This window comes from Vitis riparia, chromosome 9, assembly GCF_004353265.1.
Source record: "Vitis riparia cultivar Riparia Gloire de Montpellier isolate 1030 chromosome 9, EGFV_Vit.rip_1.0, whole genome shotgun sequence".
In the NCBI taxonomy this organism is placed as follows: Eukaryota; Viridiplantae; Streptophyta; class Magnoliopsida; order Vitales; family Vitaceae; genus Vitis; species Vitis riparia.
The window spans coordinates 3,914,239-3,931,156 of NC_048439.1; the positions used below are offsets into that span (position 1 = coordinate 3,914,239).

Consider the following 16,918-nt stretch of genomic DNA (forward strand, 5'->3'; position numbering starts at 1 on the left):
TTCATTTAAACATTTTAAAGCATAGAAAAATAAATTCTTACTTTCAAAACCGTCAATTAAAATCCAACTGTCAAAAACAAAATGTACTCCAAGGATTCATAGAAGAGAGTTTATGGCTCCAATATAAATTCATCAGGAAGACAAATTTTGTCTCATTAAGAAAACAAAATAGTATCTAAAAAGAATGAAAACAAAAATGAAGCATGATGCATGCATCTTGGAAGAATGCTTACCCAGTGTGAGTCAGTCAGTATTTCAGAGTCAGCCAGAAACTTTTTTATAACCATTTCAATGATTGTGAGCTTCATCTGGTTGAATTGGTGGTCTATGAAATTACCAACGAATTCAAGTTCTTCAAAACCTAGTTAGCTTTAGCATAAGTATTTTACTATGTTCAATGTCATTCACTGCTATGCATGGACCCAACCTAGCTATCATGGAATTTATTTTTTTGTAAATTATAAATATAATATATTATAAACTAATTAAATCAAATATAAATTTATAAATAAAATTATTAATATTTTTAAATAAAAAATATTTTTAGTAATATCATTATTCTTTTTTATTCTTCAATATGTTCAAATATTAATGCTGTGTCAAGTACATATATTATTAAGTAATGTTACAAATTTTAAAGGTGGGGTTTTGATTTTAAAAAAAAAAAATTAAACTGTTTTCAGCAAGTTTTCTTTGCAAGGAATAGTTTCCGTTGAATTTTTAAATTATTTCTTTGAAAAAATAATTTTCATATTTTAAAAGACAACTTTTAATTACTATTTAAAAAATAATCACTAATTTAAAAAATATCGTATTTTAATAAATATTTTTTAAATTAATTGTATCGTTTTCAAAAATCCACCCAAAGGCTATATATTGAGATTGAATTGAAAGGTTGTTGGAGCAATTTTCTAAAAGCTGAAGAAGGGATCTTAAAAAATATTTATTAAAATACGATATTTTTTAGATTATTTTTAGTTTTATAATATTATTTATACCATTAATTAAAAGTTATTTTTTAAAAATAATATTTTAATTTCAATATGGAAGTTGTGTTTTAGCAATTTTCCTTTAAAAAATAACTTTTAATTAAATTTCTTAAAATCGCAATGCATTCGGAAAAAAATAATAATAATAAAAAAAACTGGTATTTTACTGAGTATTTGTTTTCAAAATCAGGCAGGAGGGAGAGGCTAGAGTCGCACCATCACAAGCAGAAGCACCGGCATCACGGGTGCTTCTAACTCTTTGGAAACAACACATGTGCGACAGCAAATCCAACACTCCCATCTAACTCTTTGGATGCCCACTACAGACTGTTGACCACTATCACCCACTCACCCCTAGGGTTCCACCAAAAAGTCTTTGAGGTCGCCCTCACCTTATGTTTTATTGTTCCTTCTCTGTTTTGGCGTGCTGTTAAAACAACTGTTATTTTCATCAGATCCATGACGCCCACTCACCATCTCTTCTCTTTTCAGTCAACTCATCCTTTTTTCTGTCATCCCCTCAAGCAATGGATTGTGTGGGCCCAAACCTGGACGTCGCCACCCGCTTGTGGGATTGCACCGCCAAGCGTGCAGTTTATATTCGTGAGCTTCAAGAAAATCTCAGGTCTTTGAAGAGCTTAGCGGAGGAACTGAGCAACTTAAGTAAGGATGTGATGGGAAGAGTCGAGCGTGAGGAGCAACTACAGAGTAGGCGTACGCATGAAGTGGATGGTTGGCTCCCAGCTGTACAGGTCATGGAAGCTGAAGTGGAAGAAATATTGCAAAATGGGCGTCAAGAAATCCAACAGAAATGTCTCGGAACCTGTCCCAAGAATTGCAGGTCAAGCTACAGGCTGGGGAAGATTGTGACTAAATAGATCGATGCTGTGACCGAATTAAAGGGCAAAGGGCATTTTGATGTTGTGGCTCATAGGTTGCCTTGTGCTCCGGTGGATGCGAGACCGATGGGGAAGACTGTGGGCCTAGACTTGATGTACGAGAAGGTTCGGAGATGCCTGGAAGATGAGCAAGTAAGAAGTATTGGGTTGTATGGAATTGGGGGTGTTGGAAAAACGACCCTCTTGCAGAAAATCAATAATGAGTATTTTGGTAAAAGAAACGATTTTGATGTGGTGATATGGATAGTGGTGTCGAAACCAATCAGTATAGAAAAAATTCAAGAAGTGATTCTGAAGAAATTATCGACCCCAGAGCACCAATGGAAGAGTAGTAGCAAGGAGGAGAAGACTGCAGAAATATTCAAGTTGTTGAAAGCCAAAAACTTTGTGATATTGCTTGATGATATGTGGGAGCGACTCGATCTCTTGGAGGTGGGGATCCCTCATTTGAGTGATCAAACGAAGTCCAGAATAGTACTCACTACGCGATCTGAACGAGTATGCGATGAAATGGAAGTTCATGAGAGGATGAGGGTAGAATGTTTGACACCGGGTGAAGCATTTTCTCTGTTCTGTGATAAGGTTGGTGAGAATATCCTGAATTCACATTCGGATATAAAAAGGCTTGCTAAGTGTAGACCCCCATTTAGGGATTATTCACTTTTGTCATGCAGGTTATTTTCTTTGCCAGGTGGAGGGCTTTTTCAAGAGCCATGTGTTGCCTCCTGATTGGCTGCCAAGGAATCATAGTGGTGCTTAGGAGAGCCAATGAAAGATGGACAGGCAAGGGAGTGCGAGAGCTGCAAGAGAGAGGGGTGCCTTTTTCTGTTGGAGGAGGAGCGTATCTGCAGGGGATGGCTGGCAACTGCAGGCGGGCAGAGGGTGCTTTTTCAGGAGCTGGGAGCAGCAAACTGTGGGGGGTGATGGTGCTTTTCAGGTGGTGGCTTTTAGAGGGGCTGCAAAGATCTTTTGTGGGGGGAAGCTTTTTGTTTGGTTATTCTTGGTGAGAAAGGGCAACTGGAATGAGGGCTTTTTGGTTTGGCCGTTGGAGATATTTGTTGGGGCTGGTGGGAGAGAGGATAGGCCTCCATGGACGACTGTGAGAGATTTTTCTGAGGGGGTTTTGTGGGTGTTTTTCCATTGCAAAGGAGGGCATCCATTGTTGAGAAGGATCCTTTGAGCTGAGGAGGGAGAAGGTTGCTTGGCTTGGGAAGGACTCACAGAGGAGTTTATTCAGTTGAAGGAGGAGATAATAGAGGAAAGGAGCATCCGCAGGTACGTTTGCTGAACCACATTTTGCTTGCCATTGATATCTTTTGGGGTTGCTGTGACTATGTGATAATGTATTCATGCTTTGTTCTTCACAAAAAAATTTGTTTAGAATGATCTAATTCCTTTTAGCTTTCCTTTGTGTGGTTGAGTCATATCTTTGGATTTTGTTTCTACTTGGTTTTCCCACCTATACATGAACCTGCTGACTTCAATATAAGAAGAGGCTCATGCATTTGTTTTCTTAAGTTCATCCGGATGCTCTGTTTTTGTGCTGGCTCCCTTGTCATTCACTCTCTGTTCTCGGAAGCTATTCATACCACCAAAGAGAAGGGTCATGGCCGGTATTACCCTTGATTTTCATATGGGCACAGTCTCTGAACCTGATTTGCAGACTGGATGACAAGCTCCTGCTTGCGAGCATAGTTTTGTTGGAGAGGAAACTCCACTTTTCTCTGAGAAACCTTCCAAAAGCCAGGGCTACCCTTACAGCGACAAGAATATCAGCCAATGCTATTTATGCATATCCTGCTCAACAAAGTATATGGATTTGCAGAGTGGGATTCTTCATGTAGAAGAAACAGATTATAAAACTGCTTGTGGCTATATCTTTGAAGCTTTTGGAAGAGCCTCGGGCAGTGTTTAGCCTCAAGTATATGTTGCTGAGCTGATTGAGATGCTTACTCAGCTCGGCTTATTGTGTGGAATGTTGTCTCTCTCTGCTTAGATATTTGTTATTTCTCTGATTGTGACGTTTATTACATGGGAATACTAGTTGGTGAGGATATTGGATCGAGATAAAATTGGTTTGTCTGTAATAATGGCTGGCATTGCTCTTTTGTTGGCATTCTATTCAATCATGTTTTGGTGGAGAACACAATGGCAAAGCTCAAAAGTTGTAGCTGCTTTTCTTCTTGTGGCAGTTGCCCTGCTCTGCGCATGCGAACTTTGTACTGCTTATGTTACAGCAGAATGGTCTTTGATGGAAATGGTCTCAAAGGGAAATAAGGATCCACAAGTGGACTTCCATGAAAAGCTTGATGAATTTGCAGAAATTGAAAAGTGCATTGGGGCTTCCATCCTGCTGGAAATGAGGTGTTATAAATTCTGAGGTCTGGGACCTCTGAAAGTTTAATTTCCTCTCAACCGTGCCTTCGTTAGATCAAACAGTAATAACCTTTAATTCTCATGGAGTAGAGATGACAGAGAAGTGGTTGGAGATGCGGGTGATTTTGGGTATTGTCATGATAATAAAAGCAGAGATACAGAGGGACAAGAGAGTAAAGGTCATCTCACCCGGCCAGAAGCCAAAAGTCTCGTCTGTGTTGTGAGAACCATTATTTGCTACCAAGAGATCATAGTGAGCAATGGGAATTTGAGGTTAGACCAAGACTTTGCTTTTCCCATCCGAAAACAAACTGGCAGAAACTGAAGTGAGAGCTCGAATTGGGGTTCTAATATTCATTGATGAGGGGTTGGCAGGAGTTCTAGCCATATCTGATCCGTTGGAGCCTGGTACTCGTGACATCAGATCTATTCACTGGCCCATGAAAGTGAAGAGTATAATGATGATAGATGACAAATAGAGAATTGCAGATTCCAAAGTAATGGTGGTTGGGTTGAGAACTGTCATTGCTGAAACCAAACTTGAGCAGAAAGTGTATGCTCCTAATGGTGTCATGCTAGATGAAAACTGTCAAAATTCTAATTCCAGAACCACCGTCTCAATACCCACCATACCTATCTTCAACTTCCTTCATCACACCTCCATATCCCACTTCATTCCCCACTTGCTCAATCTACCATCCACGACCCGTTTCTTACACCCTGCATGGCCCATAAACTTCATCTAAAGCCTTCATGGAGGTCCCAGCTTCACCCATTCACGTGCATGAAATCATGCAAAGTCTGGCCATCATTCTTAATATCCATTTCCTTCCCTTCATACCCATTGCCAACTAACATTACCATCATATCTATTCACTTCTCTCTCTAAAACCTACTCATACCCATCTTTCAAACTATCCATAACCCCACCCAAAACCACTTGAATTCATCATCATCTATATCCTCACATCTACCCAACTTCTCCATATTCACATGATCGTAGCCACATTTTCTCTCCTACTCACATGCATGGAGACCATGCACGTGTATCATACACCTTCCATATCCATTTCCCAACTCCACCATTCAGCCTATCTCTCTTACAGTTTCACCATCTCTCCTATTTGTCCTCGTCATGCATGAATTCGTACGTACATATCTCCATGGGCCGTTCCGTTAATCATTCTCTATACCCATTTCTATCATGGAGCCACCCATTTCGACGTGTTGTGGTTTTCATTGCTGAGGTCGATGCCCTTTGAGCCAGTATCGGATAAGAGGCCACTAAGCCATGGCTCATCTTCAGACTCATCTAGCTGCAGCATGCTTCTTGGCGACGCTACAGCATGGTATGCAATTTGTACAGATGCAAATTTCAGGAGATGGTTTGGACCAAAACAGAGATACTTTAAGCTTCACGATTCAGCTCATTGATGCACTCTATGTCATTCTTATGGACACTCAATGCAAGGATTAAGGGAATCGATCGAGGTTGGGCTGGCTGTACCTCACCGATGCTCTCTCTTGCCAAGGCGAAGATCTCATGCCTAAGCTTCCAAAGAGAAAGGAATAAGTGGCCCAAGTGTGAAGCCCAAGGAGAAGATAGAATGATGCAGATTCATCACCTCTGCCATCTCATCTGGCCCTCATGATGGCTTCGGTATTTGTGATATTGTTGCTAGTTCCCTTAAGGCTGCTACCAAAGTGATTGAAGATCATGCAGAAGATACTAAGCTGATCGCGCAACACGTGACATCTATCCTGGGTTTTGGGCATGAATCCTGAACTAGAAGCCACAGGGAATATGTCTATATCTGGGAGGAAAGAGAAGAATCATGTTCTCTTACCTCATGATAAGGACCACTACTTAGATTAAAAGCAAAGTTGAAGATCTCTGAATGTGGCAATGTGGAGAATGATGAGATTAGTGAACACGCTCTTCAAAAGGGACTGTCGCGGCGTGCTGATGTCGAAACAGTTGGTCTTTCACATGAGATCTTAGCTAGCATTGAGATATTGGTTGATGTATAGGAGATGCCGAGGAGTCACTTCTCATCTGTGGAGATAGGCAAAGATGCTGCCTATGCCAGCAGTGGTTCACGTTGTTCCAGTGGCTCTAGTTCTAGCAGTAATGACTCCTCATCCAGTGATTCGGCCAGTTCTTCGGGGAGTGATTCTGATGCAGACAGTGTTCGTTCGCCTTGTGCAGAATCCAAAGAAGCATCTGTGACCTAAAATGATCGGTTATTAGTGCGGACGATTTTCAACTCTAGAGTGAAGAGACTGGATGTGTGATCGATACTAGGAAGTTACATGTCATGATACTCTCTCCAGGTGGCGTCCTAAGCCCAAGTCCCGCAATATCATTTGAGCCCTCAAGAGACTCTTAAAGTAAACCCATTGGGAGGCCTCCATTAGGTCCATCGCCAGCTGGATTCCATTCGTGTTCCCGAGGCCATGGCATCAGTTGCAGCATCCATAGAAACATATTGGGATACCATGAGAATGAGGAAGAAAGTGCAGTTGCATCAACAGATCAAACAGAGAATCCCCATGAGAAAAAAATGCCCGTGTGAAGAGAAAGTCAAGCTCCAGTAGAACTGATGAACAACCTCCATCCAAGCGGCAAAAAGATTCTGCTCAGAACCCAAAGAAAGTTGATGGAAAAGGAAGAGTTGAATTAGAGAACGTAGTTGCACCAAATGGAGAGCCAGAGCTCAAAGCTAAAGATGACAAGCCAGGAGATATGAGCAAGAGACAAATGAAAGGCCCCAGCTATGAAATGAGCAAGTACTTGGACTAGTGCACAGCTTTCATATCAAACCTGGACCTTGAGACAAATTGTGAACATCTACGTGATTCCTTCCGTGATGTTGGTGGAGTCACAGCTAGTCGAATGTCGAATGACAAGTTCACAGGAAAATCGAGGGGATTGGCATATGTGGATTTCTCAGATGATGCCCACCTTGCCGCGGCTGTAGCAAAGAACAATGCTGGGTGAAAGTTTGTACCCTCTCGTGGATCAGCGAGAGCATGAGATGGCAGTTAAAGTGACAGGCACGCTTCTGGAGGTGGACCAGACTGAGGTTTTGCATCTGTTTGAGTCGCTAGAGGTTTGAAGAAACAATGCTTGAAATCCAAGAAATTCTTAAGAGGTTTGCAAGCCAAATAGGAGAAAGATGCAAAGAGGAGCTACAGGAGAGGACACTCACTGCATGGCCACCTTTAGCATGGCCACTTTCTTGGCCACGTGCCATCCCTCAAACTCTTTCCCTTTGATTTCAAAATAATAATTTCCAACCCCGTTTTGAAATGATTTTCCAACTTTTGGTTTTTAAAATGTTTTCAAGTCATCAAATTTTCCATCCTTAGGGCTTTTAGATACCAACATCTCATTTTTAATAAAATTTGGTCGCCTTTTTCTTTTTGGCGAGCCACTTTCGAATTTTCTTTGATTTTCAAAATGTTTTAAAATAAGTGTGAATTTATTTTTCGTAATTCTTGATGATAGAATTTACGAAATTAATTCATACAAAAATAAACGGGCTTTGGTGGGGGCCCCACATCAAATAAATTTTCATCAAAATAAAAGTGAATTTGAAATAATACCATGCATGATATTGGTGCCTCTTTATCTGGTTGGGTGATATGAGTGATACACTTTATGTTCATTACTGTGCACTAACCCCATTTCGTGATAGCACGTTGCCGTTTGCTGATCAGGTATACATCCACTTCCACTTTGGTTATTCTCTATGCATATTTTGATACTCATATGTGCATGATCGATTCGAGTACATTGTTTTCCTCATCATTGCCATAATTGCTTCATCTCATTAGTAGAGACCCGACTTTAGGGACTTAGAGGGGTGCTACAGTCTTTACCGTACCTTCCCGATAAGTAACCTAACCCCCGAACCCGATCCGGATTTTCACAGACCACCTTTTTCCAAAATAAGGAGTCACACTTAGGGTTTTTCTTTCTTATCTTGTTTACCCTTTAAAAATAAAATAAAAATAAGTGGCGACTCCAAGTCATTTTCTTAATCAATAAAAACCAATTTTTTCAAAATAAAAAGCGAGTTTCGCCATCGAGTGGGAAACGCATTGAGTCGAAATGCGGGGTCCACACTAAGATTGTTGCTGAAGAATGTAATTTCGAAAGAAAGACTCATAGAACTTTGGATCGGGGAGGGGTTTCTTGACAAATTTGCTGATATATACGAAGCACACAACCAAGGAGATGAGATTATTAGATGCTTAAAACTTGTATGTCTCTTGGAAGGCGATGTATTAGAAAACACTTGTAGCATGCATGATGTGATCCGTGATATGGCTCTATGGTTATCATGTGAATGTGGGGAAGAAAAGCACAAAAGTTTTGTACTAGAACATGTTGAGTTGATTGAAGCATGTGAAATTGTTAAATGGAAAGAAGCTCAACAGATTTCACTATGGCATTCTAATATCAATAAAGGACTCTCTCTATCACCCTGTTTCCTCAGTCTCCAAACTTTGATTTTGAGAAATTGTAACATGAAGTCACTTCCAATTGGATTCTTCCAATTCATGTCTGTCATAAGAGTTTTGGATTTGTCAGATAATAAGAAATTAGTGGAGTTACCTTTGGAGATTTGTAGATTAGAGAGTTTGGAATATTTGAATCTATCATTGACGAGTATAAAAAGGATGCCTATAGAACTGAAGAATTTGACAAAATTGAGGTGTTTGATATTAGACTATGTAGATGGGCTTGAAGTAATTCCATCAAATGTGATATCTTGCCATCCAAATTTGCAGATGCTTAGTATGATATTATCACATATTGAAGAGGATATTAAAGAATATGAGGAAGTTGGAGTGTTACAGGAGTTAGAGTGCTTGCAATACCTAAGTTGGATACGTATCACCTTACTTACAGTCCCAGCTGTTCAAAAATATCTCACCTCCTTGATGCTGCAGAAGTGCATACGACGTCTAGAGATGAGGATGTGCCTAGGTTTGCAGGTGGTGGAGCTGCCACTTTCGGCTTTGCAAAGACTCATTGTACTTGAATTTGATCATTGTAATGATTTGGAACGTGTTAAAATAAATATGGGACTGTCTCGAGGTCATATCACAAACTCAAATTTCCACAACCTTGTTTATGTGTTTATTGCAGGGTGTCGATTCTTGGACTTAACATGGCTTATTTATGCTCCAAGCCTTGAGAGTCTATGTGTTCTACAGAGTCTTGAAACGGAAGAAATTATAGGGGGTGATGAGTATGGAGACTCAGAAATTGAAGAACAAAATCTCAGCATATTCTCAAGACTTGTGAAGCTGAAGTTGTTTGATCTCCCAAATCTAAAGAGTATCTACAGGCGGGCCTTGCCATTTCCTTCTCTCAAAGAGATCAAAGTGTCTTTTTGTCCAAAGCTAAGGAAATTGCCATTGAATTCCAATAGTGCCAACAACACTCTAAAAATAATTTAGGGGCATCCGAGCTGGTGGGAGGAGTTGGAGTGGGAGGATGACAACCTCAAGCGCACTTTCACTCCGTATTTCATATCTACGAGCACCTAATTTGAATCTGAAACTCAATCAGATGTGAGCAAATAATGGTGATTGAAAGAAGGAGATGATTGTAAAGTTACACGTTATGGAGGTTTGCAGGAATTGTCGGGTTTCCTTAATTTCCTTTCCTTCATGTTTTCTGACAAACCCATTGGTCTTCCTCTCCTAGGTACATTTTTTGTTTTTGCTTCAATTCGTATTTTATGTTCTGATAGATGTTTTAATGCACTCCCACATATAAATTTCGTTTAAGAAATGAAGAATTGGTCAAGGTGATTCTCATGATAGGCAAATGAATGATTATTTTTGTAGGACAAGTTTTTGAAGAAGGTTTGGTGGGGAAAACTTCGTACAACTGTTGAGTGATTGGATGTTGGGGATGCATAGCAAGAATAGCATAATAATAATTGAAAAAAAAAAAAAAAACCTTTTGTATGTATGTGGAGTGTGAGGTTTTTGTACGGTATATCACTTTGTATGGTGATCAATTTTAAATTTGACCATTCTTAGGTTAAGTTTCTGCCTTGAAATATTCCAAAGATTATCTTGAAGGTGTAAACATTTTATATTGTGTGAAAGCATGGGTGGGGTGAATAGATAGTTCTCCAATTTAAAAAGTTTTGCATCCTTCAATTCAATTATAAGATTTTTGCTTACCTTAAACATTATTCTCCATTAGAATTGCATCCTTTTATTCAATTATACGATTTTGTCTACTCTAAATATAATTCTCTTTTAGAATTTAAGGTTATTTTTTATAAAAAAAAAAAAAAAAGTGTAAGAATTAAATTAAAATATGGGTGAAAGCTGACGAGAGATTTTTGTAATTTAATCCAATTTTTATTTATATTTTAATTTATTAAATATTAAACATATATAATTTAAATTTTTTTGGGAAAATAAAATAATAAAAATTCATAATTATATAAAAACAAAATAAAATTATTTTTGATGATTTTTAGTAATTTGTTGATGAGCTTGGAAAATTTGATTAAGTTGTATCAATATTATTGGTTTGGTAAAAAAAATGTATACGTGAAAATGAATTCATAATTTTTAAGAAAATTAATCAAGTAAATAAAATTCATAGTTAAAATAATTTTAAATTGTTTTAAAAGTTATGATTGTAATAAAATCGAAACATACTTTATCTTTTTTAAGTGAAATTTAACATTTTAAATTTATTAGCATTTATTTGTATGTAATAAAATGTAGGCACCACCTTAAAAAGATAATGACTTTAAAAAATTAAGATGCTAAAAAAAATTATTTTTTCAAATTTTAAATTTGTAAAAACATAATCCAAATTTTTAAAAATTAAATTTTATAATTTTAAAAATTATGATTTAAAAAAAACCAAAATTAAAATACAACCAAACAAACCCACAATCAAAATTGATGTTTTTCTTATTTTTTAGTCTCCCTTCCTTTTACAGCTTTGCGTGCATACCATATCTTTTTTTAAGTGAAATTTAACATTTTAAATTTATTAGCATTTAATTACATGTTTGTCTTTTAAAATTTATTTATTTGAACATGTTAAAGCATAGAAAAACTTCTTACTCTAATTTCAATATTTAATTTATGAAATTCAAAACCATTTACAATATTTATGAAATCTTTATTTGTTATTATTAATTAGCACTAAGAAATAATGGTGATTTTCTTGTTCTTTATTGTTACATGGTTTACATCATTTTTTAACTTCAAAAAATTTAGACTCTATCTAAAAATTGACTCAACTTTTGATTAATTGTTCGTATGTGTCGTGGCTAAAAAAATTTAGGGGTGCAACTTGGCCAAATTGACCCAATCCAATCTGAATCTAATTCCCAGGTTTGAAATATTATTTTCAATACTTAAGTTGAGTTTGAGTTAGATTTTTTCATACCAAACAAATTTAAATTGAGTTCGGATCAAGATTCAAATAACGCAAGCCTTACCTACAACCAATTTAATGTTTTTATTTTATTTATAATATTAATATTTGTTTTCTTTTTAGATGCTTAAGAAAAAATATCAAATTATATTAAATCAAACTTTCATTTTTTTTAGAATGAAATTTTGCTCTATTTACTACTAATCCAAGTCTAACCCAACCAAACCAAAGTAACAGAAATAATGTTAGGTTGGAGTTAAGTTGAATATCTAAGTTGAATGTCTTGAGTTAAAAATTGGTTTGGGTTGAACTCAAATTGATTGTTTCTTAATTCAGGTTAGACTCAGATTAATCATCAATCTTACCAACCCGCTCAAATTACAACCCTAATTAAATTTCATTTTTGGATAGCCCAAAATCAAAATAGTAAATAATAACGACCCATGCCTTTGTACGAAGGGGAATGCCTTCTATTCGTAGGGCAAGATGTCCCATAGATAGAACCAAAATTTGTTAGTTACTCCAAAATAAAAGTTAGTTATACTTTGATGGCATAAAAGTATCATCTAATATCTTTTCCCTTTCCTTTTTCAATCACATCTTGAAATTTTAACTGTGATTAAGAAATTTTCACGTTTGGATGGCATCAAAATCAAAATAGTAATAATAAACCAATGCCTTTGGTTTGTACGGCAACATGTCCCATAAATTTGAACCAAAATCTGTTAATAACTGCATCAAAGCATTATCCAATATCTTTTTCCGCTTTTTTTCAATCACATTTGAACCTGATTTACATCGACAAATTGCAAGGAAAGTCGAAAGAAACAAGTGACTCAATAATCTAATCAAATAATAGATTGGGACTGAAAGTGTGTTGAATCAACATAAAAACAGATCCCTCAATCCAACAAATGTATCTACCACAAGCATTCCTCATAGAACAACTCTACAAATCCATTACAACGTAAAGAAAAGCAAGGAGTGCCTCCACTTACAGAATACCCAAAGTTGAGAAACCAAACTTACACAACCACATTCTCTCACTCTTCTTCCATCTTCCACTACACCACAAATCTGCAATTTTTCCACTCTCTTTCCTTTTCAGTTGTGGGATTTTCCCCGTTTTATAAGTTACAGTCCTATTTTCATTGAAACATGACTCTTTTAACATCTCCAGATGTCCCATTATTGCAAAAGAATTCAGCTTCTCAGTTGAAAGAAAATAACCAGCTGCGATATACTTGCCTAAAAATAAACATGTCATCATTGATGTGTTCAGCATAAGAGCTCCAATTCAAATCACCCTCTTTGGATCTCGAGCAGCGGCCAGATGATCCTGCAGAACAGATGGAAAGTAGCACAGCATGCATGATATCAGTAATACAGATGGAAATGCTGCACAATATTTCTCTGAGAAAGTGATGGAAGGATTTCGTCCTTCTAATTTCTAGTGCATGTATCAAGTGCCTGCTCTACAGCAGCATCATCCCAAACCATCCCACTGAAAATAATAGTAATAAATAAATAGCTGGTAGCGAAGAGGTAGGTCAAAAACTTACAGAGATAAAATCAAATGCTTTTGTCTCCTCTTTCTTTGAACTGGTCATTACTGCAGTAGGACTTTGAGTAGGAATATGTGGATGGAAAATGTCAGGAAGGGGTGAAGAATATCCTCCTTCCATTGTTCCACCAGCATGGCCCATGCCAGCACTTTGAGAAGTCAGGTTCCCCAGCTGCTGAAAGTTGGACATTGCTGCTAGGAACTGCTGCTGGGCAAAGAAATTCCCCATGGCGCCATAATTCATTGGTTGAGAAGGAAAAGCTGGATTGAACATAATGCCTGGAGGGATATTACATTGCATTAAACCCAAAGGAGACATGACATTCGCATTCATGCCAGCCGTTTGAGAACCAAAACCATTCAAAGCACCATTGGAGACTTGCTTGGGGGAGTAACTATTTGAATCTCAGAAGATGGTCTCAGAGAGTGCCCCAGGAAGCATTCCTTTCTTTATCGTATATGAGACATTTCCATTAATGGATAAACCAGCAATTAAATCATTGACATCTTTTTTACGATTTTCTTGCTCTTGCGGAAGTTCAGCATTTGACCCAAAAAATATCAAATAGTTGAGGTCCATTACTAGTCGCTGCCTTAGGAATCTCATTAGCACTATCAACAGTCATTCCTGAAAAGAGGTCATCCCCCCGTTCTCTAGCCTCTCCACTGAGAAATAAGACATCTGCAAAGGGATCATCATCATTTTTTGGTTCACCGGAGCTCAGACTAGCACCCAGACCATCTCCAAATAAATCATCAATTAGAGGGCTGGCTGATGCTCAAATTTCGAACACTTTAATCATTGTGCTTTATTTATAGAATCTTCTGTCCCATAGTAATATTCTGGACCACCGGTGTCTATTAAGTCAGGCATCTTAACTGCGGGCACTGTCTCAGTCTTCAGTAGCTTTTCAGGAGGGCTCATTGTACTGCCTGTTTGCTCTCCACCCAGAATGCTTAAAACCTGTCAATTAAATCCAAATGTCAACAACAAAATGTACTCCAAGGATTCATAGAACAGAGTTTCTGCCTCCACTATAGTAAAGCTAATGCAACATTTTGAACTCATGATTTTTTTTTCCTAATATAGGACTAGATTGTTAATATTTTCAAATTGCAAATGTGAAATTTGTACTGGCCTTGTTACCTAAAGAGGGTGATGTGAATCAATCAGTATTTCATAGTCAGCCATAAATTTTCATAACCATTTGAATGATTGTGAGCTCCATCTGGTTTAATAGCTGGTGTATGAAATTACCAACGAATTCAAGTTCTTCAAAACCTAGTTAGCTGTAGCATGATTATTTTACTATGTTCAATGTCATTCACTGCTATGCATGGACCCCAACTATCATGAAATTTATTATTCCATTTCCTACTACTAATCAAGAAATTGAATTTGGTGATAGAAACTCAAAAGACTAGCATCCCTCCCACAACTTACCAATATACTCAACAAAAGACAAGCATCCCTCCTGTAAGGATCCGTGAAACAACCTACAAATTTATCAAACAAAGAGGCCAACTGACAACTTAAAGACAGACAAACTGAGAGACAGAGACAGAGACAGAGACAGAGACAGAGAGAGACCAGATCTAGCCTCAAATGATTGATAATTCTTCAATACCAACTTTTCAGTATAACCCAGAACAATGTCCATCACCTGTTGAAAAAAAAGTGAGACATGATTGCTGCTAAAATCTATGAATGGTAAGGTTATCCTTTTTCCCGAGAAATTCTGTTCTTCCATCAACAAAGCCATACAAATGCACCATTGATAAATTAATTTACCCACCATGACATTGAATTCCAGTCAAGGATATAGCATCCAACAATAATATAAATACAACTAACTTGAAAGAAATAATAAATGAAACAGACAAATGAAGATGATGGAAAAATGCAAGCACAAATGTAGGCAATGAAGCACACAAGATGAAAGGGCGCTCTCAAGCATAAATTTGAGAAATCCTCTCACCGCAGACAAAAACAACTTACTTGTCCTTCAAGAATCCCCAAATCCTTTTGTATTTCACTTTTCTTTTACTTTTTTAAAATAAGCAAAAATACTTAAATGCCTTGAGCCTTCATAAGTACAAACCAAACAATTCTATCACTAGGAATTCTGAATGCCTAAAACCACATATCATCTTATTAAAGACAAAACATATATTATTTCCTTTCCCTGTTAAAGTGGAAGAGAAGTCGGTACTCCACTTCTGTAGTCAATGACCTTCGAAGATTTGGACTCTTGTAGCTTCCGTTATCATTCTTCCTTAGCGAATGACCTTGTGTGATACTACTAATTCCCTGTTTGATAGGTGTCCTTCCAACACCAACTACCTCACTAAGAAATGATTTCTTACCTTCTGATGGAATCTCATAGTTTGTATTCCCAAACCCTTGAATTCGTCCATTAAGAACTTCTGAAGGTTACTGGCTTATTTTCCTCTGCAGCAAAGATAGCAGAGATAGTTTCTTGCGCCGTGTCTCGAACAGCTTTATTAAGGGCATCCCCCTTCAAAGCATCCAACTGGCCCTTGTAATGGAGTAACTGTCGCACAGCCACCGAGTGTCTTTGCGTTTCCCTTCTACACTCCACACCTGACTTTCCCACCGCATATTTAATCAGCTTTAGAGCCTGCACAATATTGAATAATCCATAAAAAATAATGTGGAAACAGCACTACCGAGATGAACTGTCACACTTGTCCTCGAGTTTCTTCGAAGTGAGAGACGTTGGGCCAAGGACTAAACCCACACCAATCGGCCCCCGACCGATGCCTTTTAACTCAGGCTTATACGGGACGCCATCTATTAAATAGAGATTTATTTTCTCTATGAGGGATTGCTGTAGGCTGTAACTTACGCTTAGAAAAATAAAAAAATAAAAAAATAAAATCACTTCCGACATCCAAAGGGCTATCGAGCCCAGGCCCTTGGGCCCACATGGATTATTAACATTTTTTTTTATAAATTATATATATCTTCTGTAAATTATAAATATATATTATATAATTATATTATAAACTAATTTAAATCAATTTAAATCAAATATAAATTTATAAATAAAATTATCAATATTTTTAAATAAAAAATACTTATATTAATATCATCATTCTTTTTTGTTCTTCAATATATTCCAATATTAATGTATTGTCTAGTACATGTATTATTATATAATGTTACTAATTTATTTTATATATATATATATATATATATATATAATAAAATAATTTCATGTATTATTGTTTTTCTATTATTTTATGAAGTTTTCATATTATTTATAATTTTTTATTAATCTTTGTTTCGTGATATTTTTATCAAAATTTTCATTGATATTTTTCAATATGTCTATAAAATTTAATTATTAATATATTCATGAAAAAAATGATATTTTTTATCTTGGGACATATACAAGCAAGACCCACATAAAAATTATATATTCTCATAATTTTACATGATTACTAATTTAGCATTTAGTGCATATACTCAGATGGATACTGGGATATCTCGCTAGGGAAAATATATTTCCCAATTTCTAAAGCATGATATTATTGAAATTTCGATTTGGGAAATTGGGTGAGTTCTTTAGATTATAGCCATGGACTCAAGGTCACGAGGAACGTAAGGTTTAATAATCTCTTGGAGGAA

General features: G+C 36.8%; 4 protein-coding genes across 4 annotated transcripts; 2 read left to right on the forward strand and 2 right to left on the reverse strand.

Moving 5' to 3' along the window:
- The first annotated feature begins 1,954 nt into the window (after nt 1-1,954).
- Nucleotides 1,955-2,648, forward strand: LOC117922450 (probable disease resistance protein At1g61300). Its single transcript, XM_034840582.1, has 2 exons — nt 1,955-2,470; nt 2,580-2,648. The coding sequence occupies exons 1-2, from the start codon at nt 1,955-1,957 to the stop codon at nt 2,646-2,648; spliced, it is 585 nt and encodes a 194-aa protein (XP_034696473.1).
- A 5,731-nt stretch (nt 2,649-8,379) lies between these two features.
- On the forward strand, nt 8,380-10,242 carry LOC117921708 (disease resistance protein SUMM2-like). The gene is made up of 2 exons (XM_034839667.1): nt 8,380-9,989; nt 10,133-10,242. Exon 1 carries the CDS (start codon nt 8,576-8,578, stop codon nt 9,737-9,739), a length of 1,164 nt encoding a protein of 387 aa, XP_034695558.1. The 5' UTR covers nt 8,380-8,575; the 3' UTR covers nt 9,740-9,989; nt 10,133-10,242.
- Nucleotides 10,243-12,531: 2,289 nt separating this feature from the next.
- On the reverse strand, nt 12,532-13,901 carry LOC117921709 (protein MODIFIED TRANSPORT TO THE VACUOLE 1-like). Its single transcript, XM_034839668.1, has 2 exons — nt 13,262-13,901; nt 12,532-13,038 (listed from the first exon to the last, which is right to left on the reverse strand). The coding sequence occupies exons 1-2, from the start codon at nt 13,595-13,597 to the stop codon at nt 12,997-12,999; spliced, it is 378 nt and encodes a 125-aa protein (XP_034695559.1). The 5' UTR covers nt 13,598-13,901; the 3' UTR covers nt 12,532-12,996.
- A 161-nt stretch (nt 13,902-14,062) lies between these two features.
- LOC117922453 lies at nt 14,063-15,190 on the reverse strand. The gene is made up of 3 exons (XM_034840584.1): nt 14,855-15,190; nt 14,708-14,760; nt 14,063-14,227 (listed from the first exon to the last, which is right to left on the reverse strand). Exons 1-3 carry the CDS (start codon nt 15,060-15,062, stop codon nt 14,063-14,065), a joined length of 426 nt encoding a protein of 141 aa, XP_034696475.1. The 5' UTR covers nt 15,063-15,190.
- Between the last annotated feature and the right edge of the window lie 1,728 nt (nt 15,191-16,918).

What these genes read in the sequence shown, in the direction of transcription:
- LOC117922453 (XM_034840584.1), bottom strand. Translation starts at nt 15,062, where the DNA reads ATGGTGGGTAAATTAATTTATCAATGGTGCATTTGTATGGCTTTGTTG. An exon ending in ATCATTTGAGGCTAGATCTG is followed by an intron (nt 14,761 to 14,854) that starts GTCTCTCTCTGT and finishes ATAAATTTGTAG; the next exon opens with GTTGTTTCACGGATCCTTAC. An exon ending in GTCTTTTGTTGAGTATATTG is followed by an intron (nt 14,228 to 14,707) that starts GTAAGTTGTGGG and finishes TTTAATTGACAG; the next exon opens with GTTTTAAGCATTCTGGGTGG.
- LOC117921708 (XM_034839667.1), top strand. Translation starts at nt 8,576, where the DNA reads ATGCATGATGTGATCCGTGATATGGCTCTATGGTTATCATGTGAATGT.
- LOC117921709 (XM_034839668.1), bottom strand. Translation starts at nt 13,597, where the DNA reads ATGAATGCGAATGTCATGTCTCCTTTGGGTTTAATGCAATGTAATATC. An exon ending in AAGCATTTGATTTTATCTCT is followed by an intron (nt 13,039 to 13,261) that starts GTAAGTTTTTGA and finishes TCTGTTCTGCAG; the next exon opens with GATCATCTGGCCGCTGCTCG.
- LOC117922450 (XM_034840582.1), top strand. Translation starts at nt 1,955, where the DNA reads ATGGGGAAGACTGTGGGCCTAGACTTGATGTACGAGAAGGTTCGGAGA. An exon ending in TTTCTCTGTTCTGTGATAAG is followed by an intron (nt 2,471 to 2,579) that starts GTTGGTGAGAAT and finishes TTTCTTTGCCAG; the next exon opens with GTGGAGGGCTTTTTCAAGAG.